At 41.9% G+C, this 16,911-nt stretch overlaps 1 protein-coding gene across 1 annotated transcript in view; it reads left to right on the forward strand.

Moving 5' to 3' along the window:
* The window catches only part of ass1 (argininosuccinate synthase 1), a 144,772-nt gene that overhangs the window by 18,531 nt on the left and 109,330 nt on the right, over nucleotides 1-16,911 (forward strand). Inside the window, exons 3-5 of the mRNA XM_080211813.1 lie at nucleotides 4,438-4,506; nucleotides 7,159-7,347; nucleotides 14,439-14,495. Coding sequence (XP_080067939.1) covers nucleotides 4,438-4,506; nucleotides 7,159-7,347; nucleotides 14,439-14,495 — 315 coding nt within the window. The remainder of the gene's footprint in view (nucleotides 1-4,437; nucleotides 4,507-7,158; nucleotides 7,348-14,438; nucleotides 14,496-16,911) is intronic.

Genomic DNA, 16,911 nt, shown 5'->3' on the forward strand with positions numbered 1-16,911 from the left:
GAAAGGATGTTGCCTGAATGCCCAAAGATCAGGGTGGGGTGATGGAAGGGGCATGAGGCTCTTTTTAAAGATGCTCCCTAATGGGAAGTCTTGATGGTTGGAAACAGGCCACTTATATGGAGCTGGAAGATATTTGCAGTGGGGTGTCCCTGGAGAGGGAGCGTGCGGTGTCCGAGACCACCGTTAATGCCTTCCATGTCTGCTGGGCACCGCAGAGACATTTCTATTTAATGTTTTTAAGTTTCCTTTCTACTTTGTATTAGGTAGTTCCCTCCTTTTGGGAGCTGCCCCTTTTAATTTGTTCCATTGTTAATTTGGTTTTGTTTATTTGGTTAGCCAAAAAGAACAGAGTAAATTGGAAGGAGGGAATTAAATTTTCTAAATTCAGTTTAATTAATTCACAGCCAATGAATTACTTTTAAAGTTTCTCTATTTCTGCTTTCTCGTATGCACTCTTCTCACCTACTTATAATGCCAATGGAACAAGTCTCTAGAGTGTGATTCTTTATGCTGGGAGTATCTGTGTCCACATTGTTAAAGGGAGCTTGAGACTGGAAGTCAAGTGAGGTGAGGCACTCTGCTGTCTTGATGGGTGGAGACAGGCCACATGTATGGAGCTGGAGGAAAGGATGTTGTCTGAATGCCCAAAGATCAGGGTGGGGTGATGGAAGGGCATGAGGTTCTTTTTAAAGATGCTCCCTAATGGTGTTCCTACACCATTCAGTCACCTCCTAATGGTGATTCTAGCAGCAACCCTTGCTGGAGGGTTGGCTTGGACATCTCTCCCCTGCTGCTCACCCACCCCCACCATACTGCCAAAAATATGCCATTGAGGACCCTCTTATTGGATCCACAAGTTTTGGGTCAGCAATGTGTATAATCCTGATACAATTCCTAGGGTAACATACCAGAATTTCTAGGTCTCTAATTCCAAAATTGCCACCATTTCCAATCTTTGTAGCACTGAAGGTGGCAATTTATTCGCAGTTGCTGTCCCATGTAAGTGGTTATCAATCCAAAATCAATGTCATTACAGTTGTTTGTGAGCTAGATTGTTTTGCTACAGGTGACAATGACAATGGCTGGAATTATGTATGTCCCCAGCTTAGAGGAGGTTACCATGGCTGGAGAGGGGTGAGGGTAGAATTGGGTGCCATAACAGGGGCACTGTGCTCTTTGCCTCCACTGTATTTTGCCAGTGGGGATGGGTAGGGTCTGCCTGTATCACATGGTGAGTGACAGGTTAAATTCAGGCAGCCTCGTTGCTGGCTGCAGGTGAGTTCCTTCAAAATAATCCCTTGATAACCTGCATTCTAAGCTACTCTCCAGCATCTTCAGCGTTTCAGTGAAACATGAAACTGCTACACTCTACTTCAATGGCAAATGAAACTCTTTCAAACTTAAAATATCTTGTATCTCCTGCTGTGATAGCAGATTCAGGTAATTTGGACTGGATTTAATGCACCCAGTCGTGGCAGTAACCATAGCAGCTAGACAACTAGGCCAAGCTCTTACAGTACAGTTACAACACTGGCATCTACCCTACAATGTGGAAAATAGGCCAGGCATGTCTTGTGTACAAAAAGCAGGACAAATCCAACCCGGCCAATTGCTGCCCAATCAGTCTACTCTTGATCATCAGTAAAGTGATAGAAGCTGAGTTACAGAGAGAGATTGAATAGGTTAAGACTTTATTCCCTGGAGCATAGAAGAATGAGGGGAGATTTGATAGAGGTGTATAAGAGTTTGAAGGGTATAGATAGAGTGAATGCAAGCAGGCTCTTTCCACTGAGGCTAGAGGAGAAAAAAACCAGAGGGCATGGGTTAAGGGTGAAAGGTGAAAAGATTAAAGGGAATATTAGGGAGGGATTCTTCACGCAGAGAGTGGTGGGAGTGTGGAATGAGCTGCCGGATAAAGTGGTAAATGTGGGGTCACTTTTAACATTTAAGAAAAACTTGGACAGATTCATGGATGAGAGGGATGTGGTCCAATCGCTGATCAGTGGGACTAGGCAAAAAATGGTTCCGCACAGACAAGAAGGGCCAAAAGCCATTTTTCTGAGCCGTAATTTTCTATGGTTCTGTGGTTCTAAGGGGCTATCTACAGTCCTGTCAAGGAGCACCTGCTCAGCAATAACCTGATCAGTGACGCCTAGTTTGGGTTTTGCCATGGTCACTCAGCTCCTGACCTTATTACAGCCTTGGTTCAAACATGGACAAAAGAACTGAACTCCAGAGATGAGGTGAGAGTGACAGCCCTTGACATCAAGGCTGCATTCGACTGAGTGTGGCATTAAGGAGCCCTAGCAAAACTGGAATCAATGAGTATCGGGGGCAAACTCTCCGCTGGTTGGAGTCATACCTGATACATAGGAAATGGTTATGGTTGTGGAGGGTCAGTCGTCTCAGCTCCACAACATCTCTGCAGGAGTCCCTCAGGGTAATGTCCTAGGCCCAACAATCATCACCTGCTTCATCAATGACCATCTCTCCATCATAAGGTCAGAAGTGGGGATGTTTGCCAATGCGCAATGTTCAGCACCATTCGTGACTCCTAAGTTACTGAGGCTGTCCATGTTCACATGCAACAAGATCTGGACAATATCCAGGCTTGGGCTAACAAGTGGCAAATAACACTCGTGCCACACAAATGCCAGGCAATGATCATCACCAATAAGAGACACTCTAACCACTGTCACTTAACATTCAATGGTGTAATTATCACTGAGTCTCCCACTGTCAACATCCTTGGGGTTACCATTGACCAGAAGCTCAACTGGGATCACCACATAAACACAGTAGCTACAAGAGCAGGTCAGAAGCTAGGAATACTGTGGCAAGTAACTCACCTCCTCACTCCCCAGAGCCTATTCACCACCTACAAGGCACAAGTCAGGAGCGTGATGGAATACTCACCACTTGCCTGGATGGGTGCAGCTCCAACAACACTCGAAGCTTGACACCATCCAGGACAAAGCAACCCACTTAATTGGCAACATATCTACAAACATTCAATCCATCCACCGCGGATGCTCTGTAGCAACAGTCTGTGCTATCTAAAAGATGCACTGCTGCAATTCATCAAAGATCCTCAGACAGCACCTTCCAAATTCATGACCGCTTCCATCTAGAAGGACAAGGGCAGCAGTTAAATGGGAACACCACCACCTGAAGTTCTCCTCCAAGCCGCTCATCATCCTGTCTTGGAAATATATCACCATTCCTTCGCAGTCACTGGGTCAAAATCTTGGAATTCCCTCCCTAATGGCATTGAGGGTCAAGCCACAGAACATGGACTGCAACGATTCAAGAAGGCAGCTCACCACCATCTTCTCAAGGGCAACTAGGGATGGGCAATAAGTGCTGGCCAGCCAGCGATGCCCATGCCACAAATGCATGAATAAAAACTTAATTGCCTCGAATCAGTCTCCTGGCAACAGCCCTGATTAAATCAGAGGGCAGAAAAGGTTGACATGGGTTTCCCAGCTGCCAGTGGTGGCATGTTAATTAGGCTCATGAATGAGTCAATCGATACCCATTATTCCTAAATCCAACACAATTAGATGGTAGTCCAGGGATTAACTAGGAGCCACGTGGCTTTTCCATGCCTCCTGAACACTATCCAATAAATCCTGCTGGATAGGTCAGTGGCATTCAGGGGGCTCCTTCAGGGGCCCAGTATTAGAAATGGGCAAGGCTGCTGAAAATCACCCCTGCCTTTGCCTTTAATCAACTACCTTTTTGCTGTTACCTGGATCTTGCCTTTATTCATCTGTGGCCTGGCTTCCTTGCTGATCCTGGGCCTCTGATGGGTACATTGCTGTCCCAGTGATGCTGATGAGCAGTGAAGAGTTCCCAGCTTCTGATTGGTTGGCAGTCCTTGGCAGGCAGGACTCTTACTGTTGGGCTTGAATCCCAGGGAAGGACCGAAATACCATCAAGCCTTCCCCATGGAATTGGGAGTTCCTTGCTTTGTCCTCTGACTAGTGATGAAATCCCTGTTAGTCCAAAATAATCTAGACCCTTGTTTTCTTCACGGTAGTTGGTACATCTGTGTTTAGTTGCTCATATGTTATATCATGCAACATGGGAAATTTTGAAAAGTAGGTGCAGAATAAAAGGGCACAGGTTCAGGGATGTGAAGTTCAAGTTTAAGGCTGAAAACAGGAAGTATTTTATAGAGGCAGGCTGCCAGTTAGGATGATTAAGGCCAAACTATTGGATTTATAATGAAGCTAGAATGAAAGATGATAGGATTGCTATTCCTAAAAGATGAATTTTTATGGGCTGAGAGTTCAAATCTTGTGATATTGAGTGATTTCTTTAGGTAGCCCAATATCAGAAACAACTTTCATTAACCTTATGATCTGTGGAGTGTTAAATTAAAAATCTTTCTAAGTAAATATAATAATTTGCTCTCTTTCTCATCACAAATAGGCTAACGTAGGACAGGATGAAGATTTTGAAGCTGCTCGAAAGAAGGCATTATCTCTTGGAGCCAAAAAGGTAAAGTAATTCTATGTTGACTTTGTTTAATGCATTAATGAGAGGCAGTGTTGCTGGCAACGCTGAGATTTATTCTCCATTCCTAAATACTCTTAAGAGGGTGGTGGTAAGTCACCTTCTTGAATACAATTGAATGACTTGCTTGGCCAGATTAGAGGACACTTAAGGTTCAGTGGTATCACTGATCTTAAGAACATAAGAACATAAGAAATAGGAGCAGGAGTAGGCCATCTGGCCCTTCGAGCCTGCCCCGCCATTCAGTAAGATCATGGCTGATCTGTCGTGGCTCAGTTCCACTTTCCCGCCCTCTCCCCATAACCCTTAATCCCCTCTCTTATCAAAAACCCATCAACCCGCTTCTTAAAAATATTTAGCGAGGCAGCCTCCACCACTTCAACGGGCAGAGAATTCCAGAGATTCACCACCCTTTGAGTGAAGAAGTTCCTCCTCAACTCCGTTCTAAACCGCCCCCCCTTTATCTTGAGGCTGTGCCCCCTAGTCCTTTTAAGAGTCCTTTTAATCTTAAGAGTTAGAAAATCTCTCACAAAACCCTGAGCAGGTATCCTGTAAGGGCTCTATCCCATTCCCACAGTTCCTTCACCTCTGCTGCCAATATGTCTCCCTAAATTGTGGTTTTCCATCCACTGTGATTAACATGGCTCTCAACCGTGTTGGACCATCACCCGAGCCACTGTTCTTACACCCTCCCTCCCAAAGCCAGGATACAGTCTCTCTCTTGTCCTTGTTTTTCACCCCATTTGCCCCTGCATTCAAAGAATCATCCTCCACCATTTCTGCCAAATACAGCATGATGCCACTACTCAACACATCTTCCTCTCACTCCCCTTGTCAGCATTTCAAAGGGGCTGTTCTATCCGGAATACCCTTCTCCACTCCTGCATCACACCCATTGCTTCACCATCTGCCCACAACACCTTCCCATGCCATCGTAGAAGGTTCAACACCTGCCTCTATACTCCCTATCTGCTCACCATCACAGGTCCAAACACTTTTTACAGGGAAGGCAGTGCTTTAATCTGGTCTACAGCACTTGCTGTTCCAATGTGGTCTAGTCTACATTGGAGTGATGAAATGCAGACTATGTGACCACTTTGCAGAACACCTTCGGCCTGTGTGCAACCACACCTTCCTGTCACTTATCATTTCAGCACACCACCCTGCTCTCCTATCCACATTGTCCATCTTTGGCCTTTTGCAATGTTCAAGTGAAGCCCAACAAAAGCTGGAGGAACCTTGCAGACTGAACATCGAGTTCAACAATGCCACCTTCACTTCATTTCCAATTTTTTTTTCATTTCTTTCTTTCATCTCATTCATCCATTTTTATCACTTTTCATTCTAATTTTTATTTTTCCACTTCTGAAATCTTGCTCTTCATCTTGTCTCCAAACCAAACCTTCCTTCTGCTTCCCAGGGTCAACTGCCACATCCCTCAAGTAATCCCCTAACAATCTATATCTTTGTTCTGCCATTCACACAATCTGATCACTTAATGGATGCTTTTAGCGTCTTCCTCACTCTTTATCATCACCATTTACATTTCCTTTGTCCAATTACAGCACCCCCCCATTGTATAAATTTTGTCCAGTTTTTCTTCTCTTCAGCTCTGATGAAGGGTCATCCAGATTCAAAATGTTGGCTCGATTCTCTCTCCACAGATGCTGTCAGACATGCTGAGATTTTCTAGCTTTTGTTTTGTTCAGGATGACAGATTTTCTTCTCTGGCATTTCGGCAATCTGACAGTTTCATAGTCATCATGACTGGTACTAGTTTCTTATTTCAGATTTGTTTAATTGTTTGAATTTAAATTTCCTGGCAACCATGGTGGAATTCCAAAGATTCATAACCCTGAGTTAAGAAATTCTTCCTCACCTTAGTCCTAAATGGTTGACCCCTTTTCCTGAGAGTTTAACTCTTATTCTACACTCCAACCAGGGGATAGACCATCTCAACATTCGCCCTGTCAAGCGCTCTCAGAATGCTATATTTTTCAATCATGTCACCTATCATTCTTCAAAAATCAAAGGCTATAGGCCTATTCTATTCAGTCTCTCCCTGTATGACAACCCCTTTATGCCAGGATTAAAGCGAGGGAACTTTAGTTCCTTAAGTAAGGGGATCAAAACTGTAACTCCAAATGCTATGTTTGTCAATCTTTTGTTTTATTGCAATGTATGTTGTGTGGCAATTGAAGCTTCCCTGGAAGGAGACCAATATTTTGGGAAACTTGTTTCCATTCCCAGCAGCCAGATTCACAATTGTGCCTCTTCCTCATGAGATCCAAGAACTGGGAGAGAAAGAAAATTTATTTTAACTAACAAACAAAAAATCACTCTGCTTTGCTGATAACTCATGGGCCAAATTTTCAATTTGGATTTGTATGTCTGGCTTCTGGTTTGGTTCTTGGTCCTGATACTGCCTGGTGTGTTCCAGACACTTTATAAAGGCCAAACCAATTAATGATTGGGGACAGGCTAACCATCTAATTGGGGACAGTGGGTGAGCTCCTGACATTGATGTTCAACTTGAGGGACATTAGCAGAAATTAGGGAGTGGGTTGTCTGCCTGTTTTCACTACTACGCTTTTTAAAAAAAACTTTCTCAACTAAAAATGTGCACTTTGATTGCAGGTTTTTATTGAAGATTTGCGAAAGGAATTTGTAGAAGAGTTCATCTGGCCATGGGTGCAGTCAAATGCTATTTATGAGGACAGATACTTCCTTGGCACATCACTGGCAAGACCCTGTATTGCTAGAGGTCAGGTTAAGATTGCAAAACAGGAAAAAGCTCAATTTGTGTCCCATGGAGCCACAGGAAAGGTGAGTTAATAGTAACTTGCTTTAAAAGGTATTATTCCCCTCTCCCCAAAGGAAGTAATGCATCCTTCTCTATTTCAATCTGTGTTAACATCTGATAGCTCAAAATGCTTAGAACCATAGAACATTACAGTATAGAAACAGGCCTTTTGGCCTTTCTTGGCTGTGCCGAACCATCCTTCTGCCTAATCCCAGTGACCTGCACCTGGGCCATATCCCTCCACACCCCTCTCATTCACGTACCTGTTCAAGTTTTTCTTAAATGTTAAAAGTGAGCCTGCATTTACCACTTCATGTGGAAGCTCATTCCACACTCCCACCACTTTCTGTGAGAAGAAACCCCCACTAATATTCCCTTTAAACTTTTTCCCCATCAGCCTTAACCCATGTCCTCCAGTTTTTTTCTCCCCCAAGATGCTTGCATTCATTCTATCTATACCCATCACAATTTTATACACCTCTATCAAATCTCTCCTCATTCTTCTACGCTCCAGGGAATAAAGTCCTAATCTATTCAACCTTCCTCTGTAACTCAATTTCTCAAGTCCTGGCAACATCCTTGTAAACCTTCTCCGCATTCTTTCAACCTTATTAATATCCTTCCTGTAATTAGGTGACCAAAACTGCACACAATATTCTAAATTCGGCCTCACCAATGTCTTATACAACCTCACCGTAACATTCCAAGTCTTATACTCAATACTTTGATTTATAAAGGCCAATGTACCAAAAGCACTCTTTACGACCCTATCTACCTGTGACGCCACTTTTAGGGAATCATGTATCTGTATTCCCAGATCTCTCTGTTCTAGTGCACTCTTCAGCATCCTACCATTTACCTTGTATGTTCTACCTTGGTTTGTCCTTCCAAAGTGCAATACCTTACATTTGTCTGCATTAAACTCCATCTGGCATTTTTCAGCCCGTTTTTATGGTCCATATCTCTCTGCAAGCTTTGAAAACCTTCCTCACTGTCCACTACACCTCCAATCTTTGTATCGTCAGCAAATTTGCTGATCCAGTTTACCACATTATCATCCAGATCATTGATATAGATGACAAACAACAGTGGACCCAGCACCGATCCCTGTGGCACACCACTAGTCACAGGCCTCCACTCAGAGATGCAATCCTCCACTACCATTCTCTGGCTTCTTCTATTGAGCCAATGTCTAATCCAATTTATTACCTCTCCATGTATACCGAGCAACTGACTCTTCCTAACTAACCTTTCATGTGGGACCTTGTCAAAGGCCTTACTGAAGTCCACGTAGACAATATCCACTGTCTTCCCTTCATCCACTTTCCTGGTAACCTCCTCGAAAAACTCTAATAGATTGGTTAAACATGACCTACCACACATAAAGCCATGTTGACTCTCCCTAATATGTCCCTGTCCATCCAAATATTTGTAGATCCTATCTTTTAGTAGTCTTTTCAATAATTTACCTACTGCTGATGTCAAACTTACCAACCTATAATTTCCCAGATTACTTTTTGAGCCTTTTTTAAACAACAGAACAACATGAGCTATCCTCCAATCACCCGGCACCTCACCCATTGATACTGACATTTTAAATATAACACTAGTCTCCTTCAAGTTCCGAGGGAATACCCTATCCGATCTTGGGAATTTATCTACTCTGATTTGCTTCAAGACAGCAAGCACCTCCTCTCCTTTAATCTGTATAGGTTTCATGACCTCCCTACTTGATTGCTTGTATGTAGCTACTCTGTTTTAACAAATGGTTTTGAGGAACAAACAAAATAAGAGAGGTGAAAAAACTTTTCCCCTGTTCTCCCCACAGTAAGCATTTCCCCCTGGTAAAAGCTTAATTTGAATAAGGTAATTACAGTAGCTCTGTTTAATGGATTCATAGCAGTTCTTTTTAAGTAATTATTATTTCTTTATTTTTGTGTTGTAATATATTTATGCAAAATTTGTGCAGTGTCCACAGTCTTACTTGAAGTGAGTGCTAGCTAATGCCACTGGCTGTCCTGTGTTTAAAACTGCAACACAGGACTACTTACACGCCAAACAGCAGAAGCAGTATGCAATAGTTAAGAGCTAAACAATCCCATAACCGACCAATCAGCTCTAAGCTCTGCTGTACTGTAACATCCAGTCGTGAATGGTGGTGGACAATTAAACCACTAACAATTGGCAAGTCATGTTGCAGCTGTAGGCTATACTTGGAATATTGTGTACAGTTTCAGTGACCACACCATCATAAGAATGTGGAGGCTTTGGAGAGTGTACAGAAAAGGGTCGCTATTTCTTTTCTTGTGCACATATGCATATTCTGCAAAAATTTGAATATGAGAGTTGTTAGTACAGGACCTGGCTTATCTGGTATGCATAAACACAGGGCAGAGCTACATCAGGTTCATGACCTAAACTTGGAACTACCTGGATATAAACATACATTTAGATATTCACCAGTCAATGACTTATCTAGGAAGTAATGTGCTGGACTTTGCCGAGATTGTCGGGAATGTGTGAAGGGGCTGTGGCTGACTCATCCCAGCAGGTTGAAATTTTTTGGATAAAGTATGTTTTTGGGTAAAAAAAAAGGTTGTCACCTTTGCTTCTTTTCTGAATCTCTCTTAATTTGGCATCCTCTGGTTGTCAACTTCACCATTAATGGAAATAGTTTCTCCCTATCTACTCTGTCCAGATCCCTCATGATTTTGAATATCGCTATCAGTTCCCCTCTTAAACTTCTCTTCTCAAAGGAGACCAGATCCAGGTTCTATCTGCATAACCAAAGTTTCTCATCAGTACAACCATTGTTGTGAATCTTTTTTCCATCCTGTCTAATACCTTCATATCCTTCCTTAAAGAGTGGGTCCCAGAATTGGACAGAATACCCACATTGAGACTGAACTAGTGTTTTATACAGGTTTATTAAAATGTTCCTGTTTTTTGTTCTCTATGCCCTTACTGATAGTTCTTGACATTATAGTGAGTTGCAATGAATGGCATTTACAATGTTTACATATCGACACCCTGTTTTGACTTTGCAGTGCTAGTTTTGGCTAGCTCTTTACCGATTCCTTTACATTCCACTTTTGACAACCTCAGGATGGGCAAATTACTTCTCAGGTATAGTGTAGAAGTGTTTCTGAAAATGGAGGCACTATTATGTCATGGGAAAGACACTATTCTAAGGCAATTATACTGAAGCATGAGAGACTAACAGGTTCATCTCATAAGGATGCTATGCCCCCATACCTACTCAGCAATAAAATTACACTGCATATTCTCAACAGAAATCTCAACAGAAGAGTTGAATGTGTTTTAGAATGGAAATACCCACCACACACCTACCGGCAATGTATAAAATTGCCCTAGTATGTCCTGTCCATAAAAAGGTTGGAGTCATATTTACCTTGAAGGAAGATGATTGTGGTTGTTGAAGGTCATGCATCTCAGTCCTGGGGCATCACTGCAAGAATTCCTCAGGATAATGTCGAAGGCCCAACCATCTTCAGCTGCTTCATCAATGATCTCTCCGTCATAAAGTCAGAAGTGGGAATGTTTGCTGATCATTGCATTGCATAATATTCAGCACCGTTCACAGCTCCTCAGATACTGAAGTAAAACATGGCACTTCATCCACCACAATAAACATTCACTCCTTCCACCACAGGCACACAGTGACAGCAGTGCTTCCCATTAACTCCAGTTTTACCAGGACTCCTTAATTCCATTCCTGGTCAAATGCTGCCTTGATGCCGAGGGCAGTCAACTTCACCTCACTTGTTGAATTCAGCTCTTTTGTCCATGTTTGGACCAAGACTGTAATGAGCTCAGGAGCTGAGTGGCATTGGTGAAACTCCGAGTTTGCTGAGTAAGTGCTGTTTGATAGCACTGTTGACAACACTTTTCATCACTTTGATTGAGAATAGACTAATGGGGTGGAAATTGGCTGGGTTAGACTTTTCCTGCTTTTGGTGGAGAAACCGTACCAGGACAATCTTCTACATTTCTGGTAGGCATGGGTGGTGCATATTTTCATTTTAAAACACATTCAACTTGCGCTTCTGTTAAGAATATGCAGTGCAGTTTTACTGTTGAGTAGGTATGGGTATAACATCTTTGAGGAGAAACTGTTTTTCTGTCTGTCCACTTGGTGGCACTATGTGTCCAGTGTATCCCGCAATGCAAGACTAATGAAGCAGCATTTTTATCTCATCCCCTGGGCATCATAACATTTTCTGCAGCCAATGGATTATTTTTCCAGGAAAAGTCACTGCTACAACTTTAGTCCTATCCGTAAAGCATAAATCTTGGTGGAGGGAAGTGGTTAAAACGCATTGGGTGACTTGCTCCATGATTTCCCTTCTGTTTTGTACTGATCCTGATTTTAGCCTTCCCTTTTGGCTGGCCGACAAAAAAGTCCTGCATGAAGTTGGTGGGACAATTTAAGTATCTATGTTGTGGTTCATTAATAACATTGGGCCTCCGACTGATATTTTAACTCTGGCCTGAGTCAGAGGAATTCAGCTGTTTTACCGTCAGCTGAAGACAACGAGAAGCAATCTGAATCTTGTTTCAAGTGTGTTCTTCTGGGTCCCACAGGCAAAATACAGACCTCTGCTGCCCAGGCTCCAACCCCTGCCTGTCACCTAGCCTTCTAGAGATTGACCCTTTCTTTGGTGCCAACTGGTGCTGAAATTTAAACTTCAACTCCCTGGCCAACTGGTGCATTCTGTTCATTTAAGACAGGCAACTAACAGGCTGATGATGAGCTGATCAATTAAATACAGATGAGCTCATCAATCAAAATACACTAGTTCTTCCTCTGACACAACAGGCAAGTTACTCATTACCTTTCACTCGAGTTACTAACTCCTGACATCTCCCCCCGCCACCCTTCACTAACCACCTACTCAAAACACCTGAGGTTAAAAATAGATTCACAGTAGTGCAGACGAATGCAGCAGGAAATGAGTGTGTTACAACATCGCATGAACAATAAATGATCTGATGTGGAGTTGTAGCGTTGGACTGGGATAGGCACAGTAAGTAGTCTCACAATACCAGGTTAAGGTCCAACAGGTTTATTTGGTAGTAGGAGCTTTCGGCGTGCTGCTCCTTCATCAGGTGAGTGCTTTAACCTCCTGTTGGACTTTAACCTGATGTGGTGAAACTACTTACAAGAAATGATCTGAATTTGATTATTTTAGTAAAGAAAGTTGAGCCTTTTCTTCCTGCATCCTCCTGGCCGGTCCCATCTCTTGCTCTTCACTAGACTCGTCCCTGTAACACAGTTGGGATCAAGAACCCAAAGATTGGGAGATTAAAGTTCCGAGTTGCCACTATAACGCTTTACTTGCATGTTCTGACATGGTCTTGCTTGTATAGGTATTGTGCATCTTGAAGTATGCAATACAGATTGACACCAGAGACTGATGCTTCTAAATTGAGCAAGATGTGTCAGTTCCCAAAACATAGGTCACTTGCAGCAACATAAAGGTAAACTTGCTGGTCGTTCAATGAGTCCTAGTGAATCCTGGCTGTGTGAGAGCTTTGTGTTGAGAAGTGGCACCACTAATATCAGTCTAAGCCATATAGAAAGAGATTTAAACCAAATTCAACACAAACAGAGAGATATTAAAGTTGAAAGATTTCAAAATAAATTTAATGTGCTGAAATCGCATCAGAATTGATTTAATTAGGTTTAAAGCTAAATATTGCCATTAATGCGTGGTTCTGAATATTCCTTCTCTGTGCAGTTCAGCAATCGCACCTAATTAAGGGATACAAAATTACAACCCACTCTTCTGGTTTTTTGATTCAGTACTTGCATTTTATTTGCCGGCGAGGCAGACTTTTCTTCCTCTACTCTGATGAGGTCTGACAGTGCTAAATGACTTTTTTTGCCAAAAGGCACAATAAAATGTACCCGTTCAGTGTATATTCCCAACATGTACTTTTAGCAGGATTTTCTTCCCTGTATTGAATAATTGCATTAAATGTTTTTGATCTAAGCCTTTAACATTAGCAGGTATATCTGTCCTCTGTAAAGCATTTTCTAGTAATGAGATCGAAGGAGGCTGTCCTGAGGCTGTTCTGAATGGTTTTGATGTAAAGAGTTTGTCCATCTGTAGTGTTGATGTATTGTGGGGAGCAGATGGGCCTGTTTTGGGACTTGCAGGAGGAGAAAAAAACAAATTGCCTCTGTAAGCTGCTGTTGTGATTCTACTAAAAGCACAGACAATGCTGAACAAGTTGGCTACAGATTAAAAACAAGAAAGTACAATGAGGCAAGTCTGATGGTGCCAATATTATTAACCATTCAGCATTAATGAATATGTTACAAATAAACTATTGAGCAGATGATGCTACCTAATTATCATGTGCTGTGCAGCAGGTGAGGCCAGAGTTTGCATTGCTTATTTCTTCCATCTGTTAAATACCTGGCCCTGAAATTACACTGTTGGGCACTTGTGCATGGATCTTGATGCATTGACCTGAAATTTCCCTCCCCCACTAAGCTGTGGAGTACTTAATTGTTTAAAGTAAGGGGGTGACCACCTCTGTTAAAGTAATGGAGTGAATCATTTCAATTTCTAAGCATTTTGCACAAATATTCCAGAGTATAATTTAAGGTTGCCAACTGTGGTTAAATGTGTTTCTGGAGGTTTCATCACATGATTTGCCCCTCACGCTTTAGTCAGCCAACACATCCATAGTTGCGATGCAATGCCTTCCTACACTGATTGGGAAACAAAGAGCCTCATAAACCAATGCTGATGCTAAACTGTCAGCCAAATAGCCTTTTCACCATTTTCAATATTTTCATATCTGGTAAAGCGGTATTGGAGGAAAATGACAACGAAAACAATCATTTTTTAATGTTCCAATGATTTTTCTCCAGGGTTGCACGTAGCAGTCCTGGAGGTTAGCCACCAATTCCTGGAGACTCCTGGCCAATCCTGGAAGGTTGGCAACCCTAGTGTAACTTCAGGCCCTAGACAAAGTATGTCACTTTGAAAATGGCCAGAACGAAGTTGGTTCACCAACTCATCTCAACGCCATGCATGCAGCTGTCCACTATCTTTAATATTATTCATTTGTTTTTCAGGGAAATGATCAGATTCGGTTTGAACTGACTTGCTACGCATTATATCCTGAAGTCAAGGTAAGACCTTTGTGTCATTTCTCTATGTATTTTGTATCAAACGTGTAATTGTGCCTTAATTTATTTTTCCTGAATAATTTTTAGCTACAAATACCAAAAATAATTTAGAAAGATTGCTAATGCACAGTGGGCCAATCTGCAGCTGAAAATCTCCATCCTCGTTCATGGCTGCAATTTTCTGGTGCCACTGAAAGTGAATGGAGCTTTTGCTGGAATGCCAAATTCTCCATTTTCACTTGCAGTGCGGTGGCCACAGATGAGATTGAAGAATCCTGCCAGTTATTTGAAAGTTGATTGCCCTCCATTAGAATTGGCAGCTGGAATATTCATATTGCTGTCTAATGTTGACTGCTTTGCTGTGAATTCGTAGCTTTTTTATTGCTTCAATTTTCTAGGCTTTTATTTATTGTTGTTTAATATTTAAAAATAAGTTTTAACTTGTGATCATTGGACAATGCATTCTTTATATTTAGCTGGGTTTTGTTGATCTTATTTTAAGCCAAATTCTAGGAGTGTAGCATCCGTGAGGTGGCTTCTGCCTTGTTAAAATGTCATTTGCGTAGACAGGAGGCAGGTGACTGAGATTGTGACTTCCCTGATAAAGTGAAGAGCAAGCCCCTACTTGGTTCTCCTTTGTCTGATGAGAGGCTGAGAACTTTTCGGTTAGACCTACCTAAGAAAGTTTTTAAGACAATACAGCCTGGCACAAAAAGGGTTTGAGAACTACTGGCATGGTGGATTTTTATAGTTTCATACTGAAACTGCTTGTGGTGAGCTCTGCTTGCAGCCTGAGTAATCCTCCTTTTGTTTCATCGGATTTAGTTTAATAAAAAGGATGAATAATCCCACTTTGAACCTCAAAACTAATGTGAAGTTTATTTGCCAGTCGCCCTGGCCATAACCATGTAAATGAACAAACAAAAGGGAAAATCATTTTGTCATATTGTTGACCTGTTTCTTTTTTTCATTACTTTTTTTCTAAACTCAAATGATAAAAAAAGAGATTGAGACCTCCTGTGTTCTCTCAAATTGAAAAAAAATCAAGGTGACAGGCCAAAGCCAATAGTGCAAGACACCATCAAAGTTGAAAAATGATATTATTGGGTAGTAATAACTTGATGCATAGGTTTTAAAAGCCTGTGGTTAAGAGAAAAGAGAGGCTGAGTAAAACAATACTGTTTAGTGAAAATATGCTTTAACACAATTTTATTATACGTTTAATTGTAAGCTTTTTAAAATGTATCAAAGAATTAAACTTAGCTTATTAAAGTATGGAATAGCCTCTTACTTTTTTGGAGGGAAAGAAGTGAGTTATTGGGTGGGATTTTCCAGCCATGCTAGCCCCAAATGGACCTGTGCATTATCCACCCCTGCTCATTATGATTCCCACGTGGGCTAAACAGGGAAATTCCCCTGAAAAGGCATATATTTACATTTTTGGAACCCATTACCTAATTAAAGACATATTTATCAGCAGATGAATGTTGTTTGTCTTTGGTGTTGTACCAAGTTTGCAGTTCAAGTTTTTTTTAAGGACTATTTACTTATAAAAGACCAATTTTCTAAAATGCATTACACACTAACTGCTGTTTTTTTTAAGATACAGCTACATTTGCAAAGTTATCGCATTTCTTTCCTGAGAGCAGTACTTCTGATGCTTGTTCCCACTGTGATCCTATTTTAACATTTTAAGGCTGACCCCAGAGTGAGAGGGGAGGGGACAGGATGGAACTGAATCTTATGAGAATTTGCCGTGTGTCGATTCTGGTGAGAACTGGTCTGGAACTGTCCAGCTCCATTGGCCTGTTTTCTCCCTGGATCTTGTGACTTTAACTGCAAAAAAAAATTGGGAAGGTATGTGGCATCACTCTGGCGAGGCAGGTCACTTAGAGATGAGAACTGGCTCCACTGAGATTGTGGTGTCATTTCTGGGGAAATAAAAATAATCCCCCCCCCCACCCCACCAGTGAACCTGTTTTGTACCCCTCGCCAACGTGACTTCATGTCAACGCAGTCTGAAAATCTAATGGAAGGGGAGGCAAGTGTGTATCATTATGTTAAAATTTATTGAAATGCATTAAAACACAGGATCATGCTCATTATGGGGGTGAACCTGATTACGTTGCTGGCGAGATTTGCGATTTTGGGTATTGGCTGAACCCTGAGCCCCTGCTGACAATCTCACACAGGAAGAATGCAGACCCAAGATCCTGCCTGTAGTGTGCTGGGGCCCAGGACTCTGACAAATTAGATACATTGCTACATTACATCTGCCTTTCCTTATTGTGATAACTTGGAAATAATCAACGTATTTCTGAAATGTTGACCCCTGTTAGCAGTCTAGTTATAGTCATGGTGCACAGGGATGTTCACAAAATCACAATTTGCCCACCGTAAGTAAGGCCTGGTATAAAGT

Source organism: Carcharhinus amblyrhynchos, chromosome 25 (assembly GCF_965287045.1).
Source record: "Carcharhinus amblyrhynchos chromosome 25, sCarAmb.v2.hapA, whole genome shotgun sequence".
Lineage (NCBI taxonomy): Eukaryota > Metazoa > Chordata > Chondrichthyes > Carcharhiniformes > Carcharhinidae > Carcharhinus > Carcharhinus amblyrhynchos.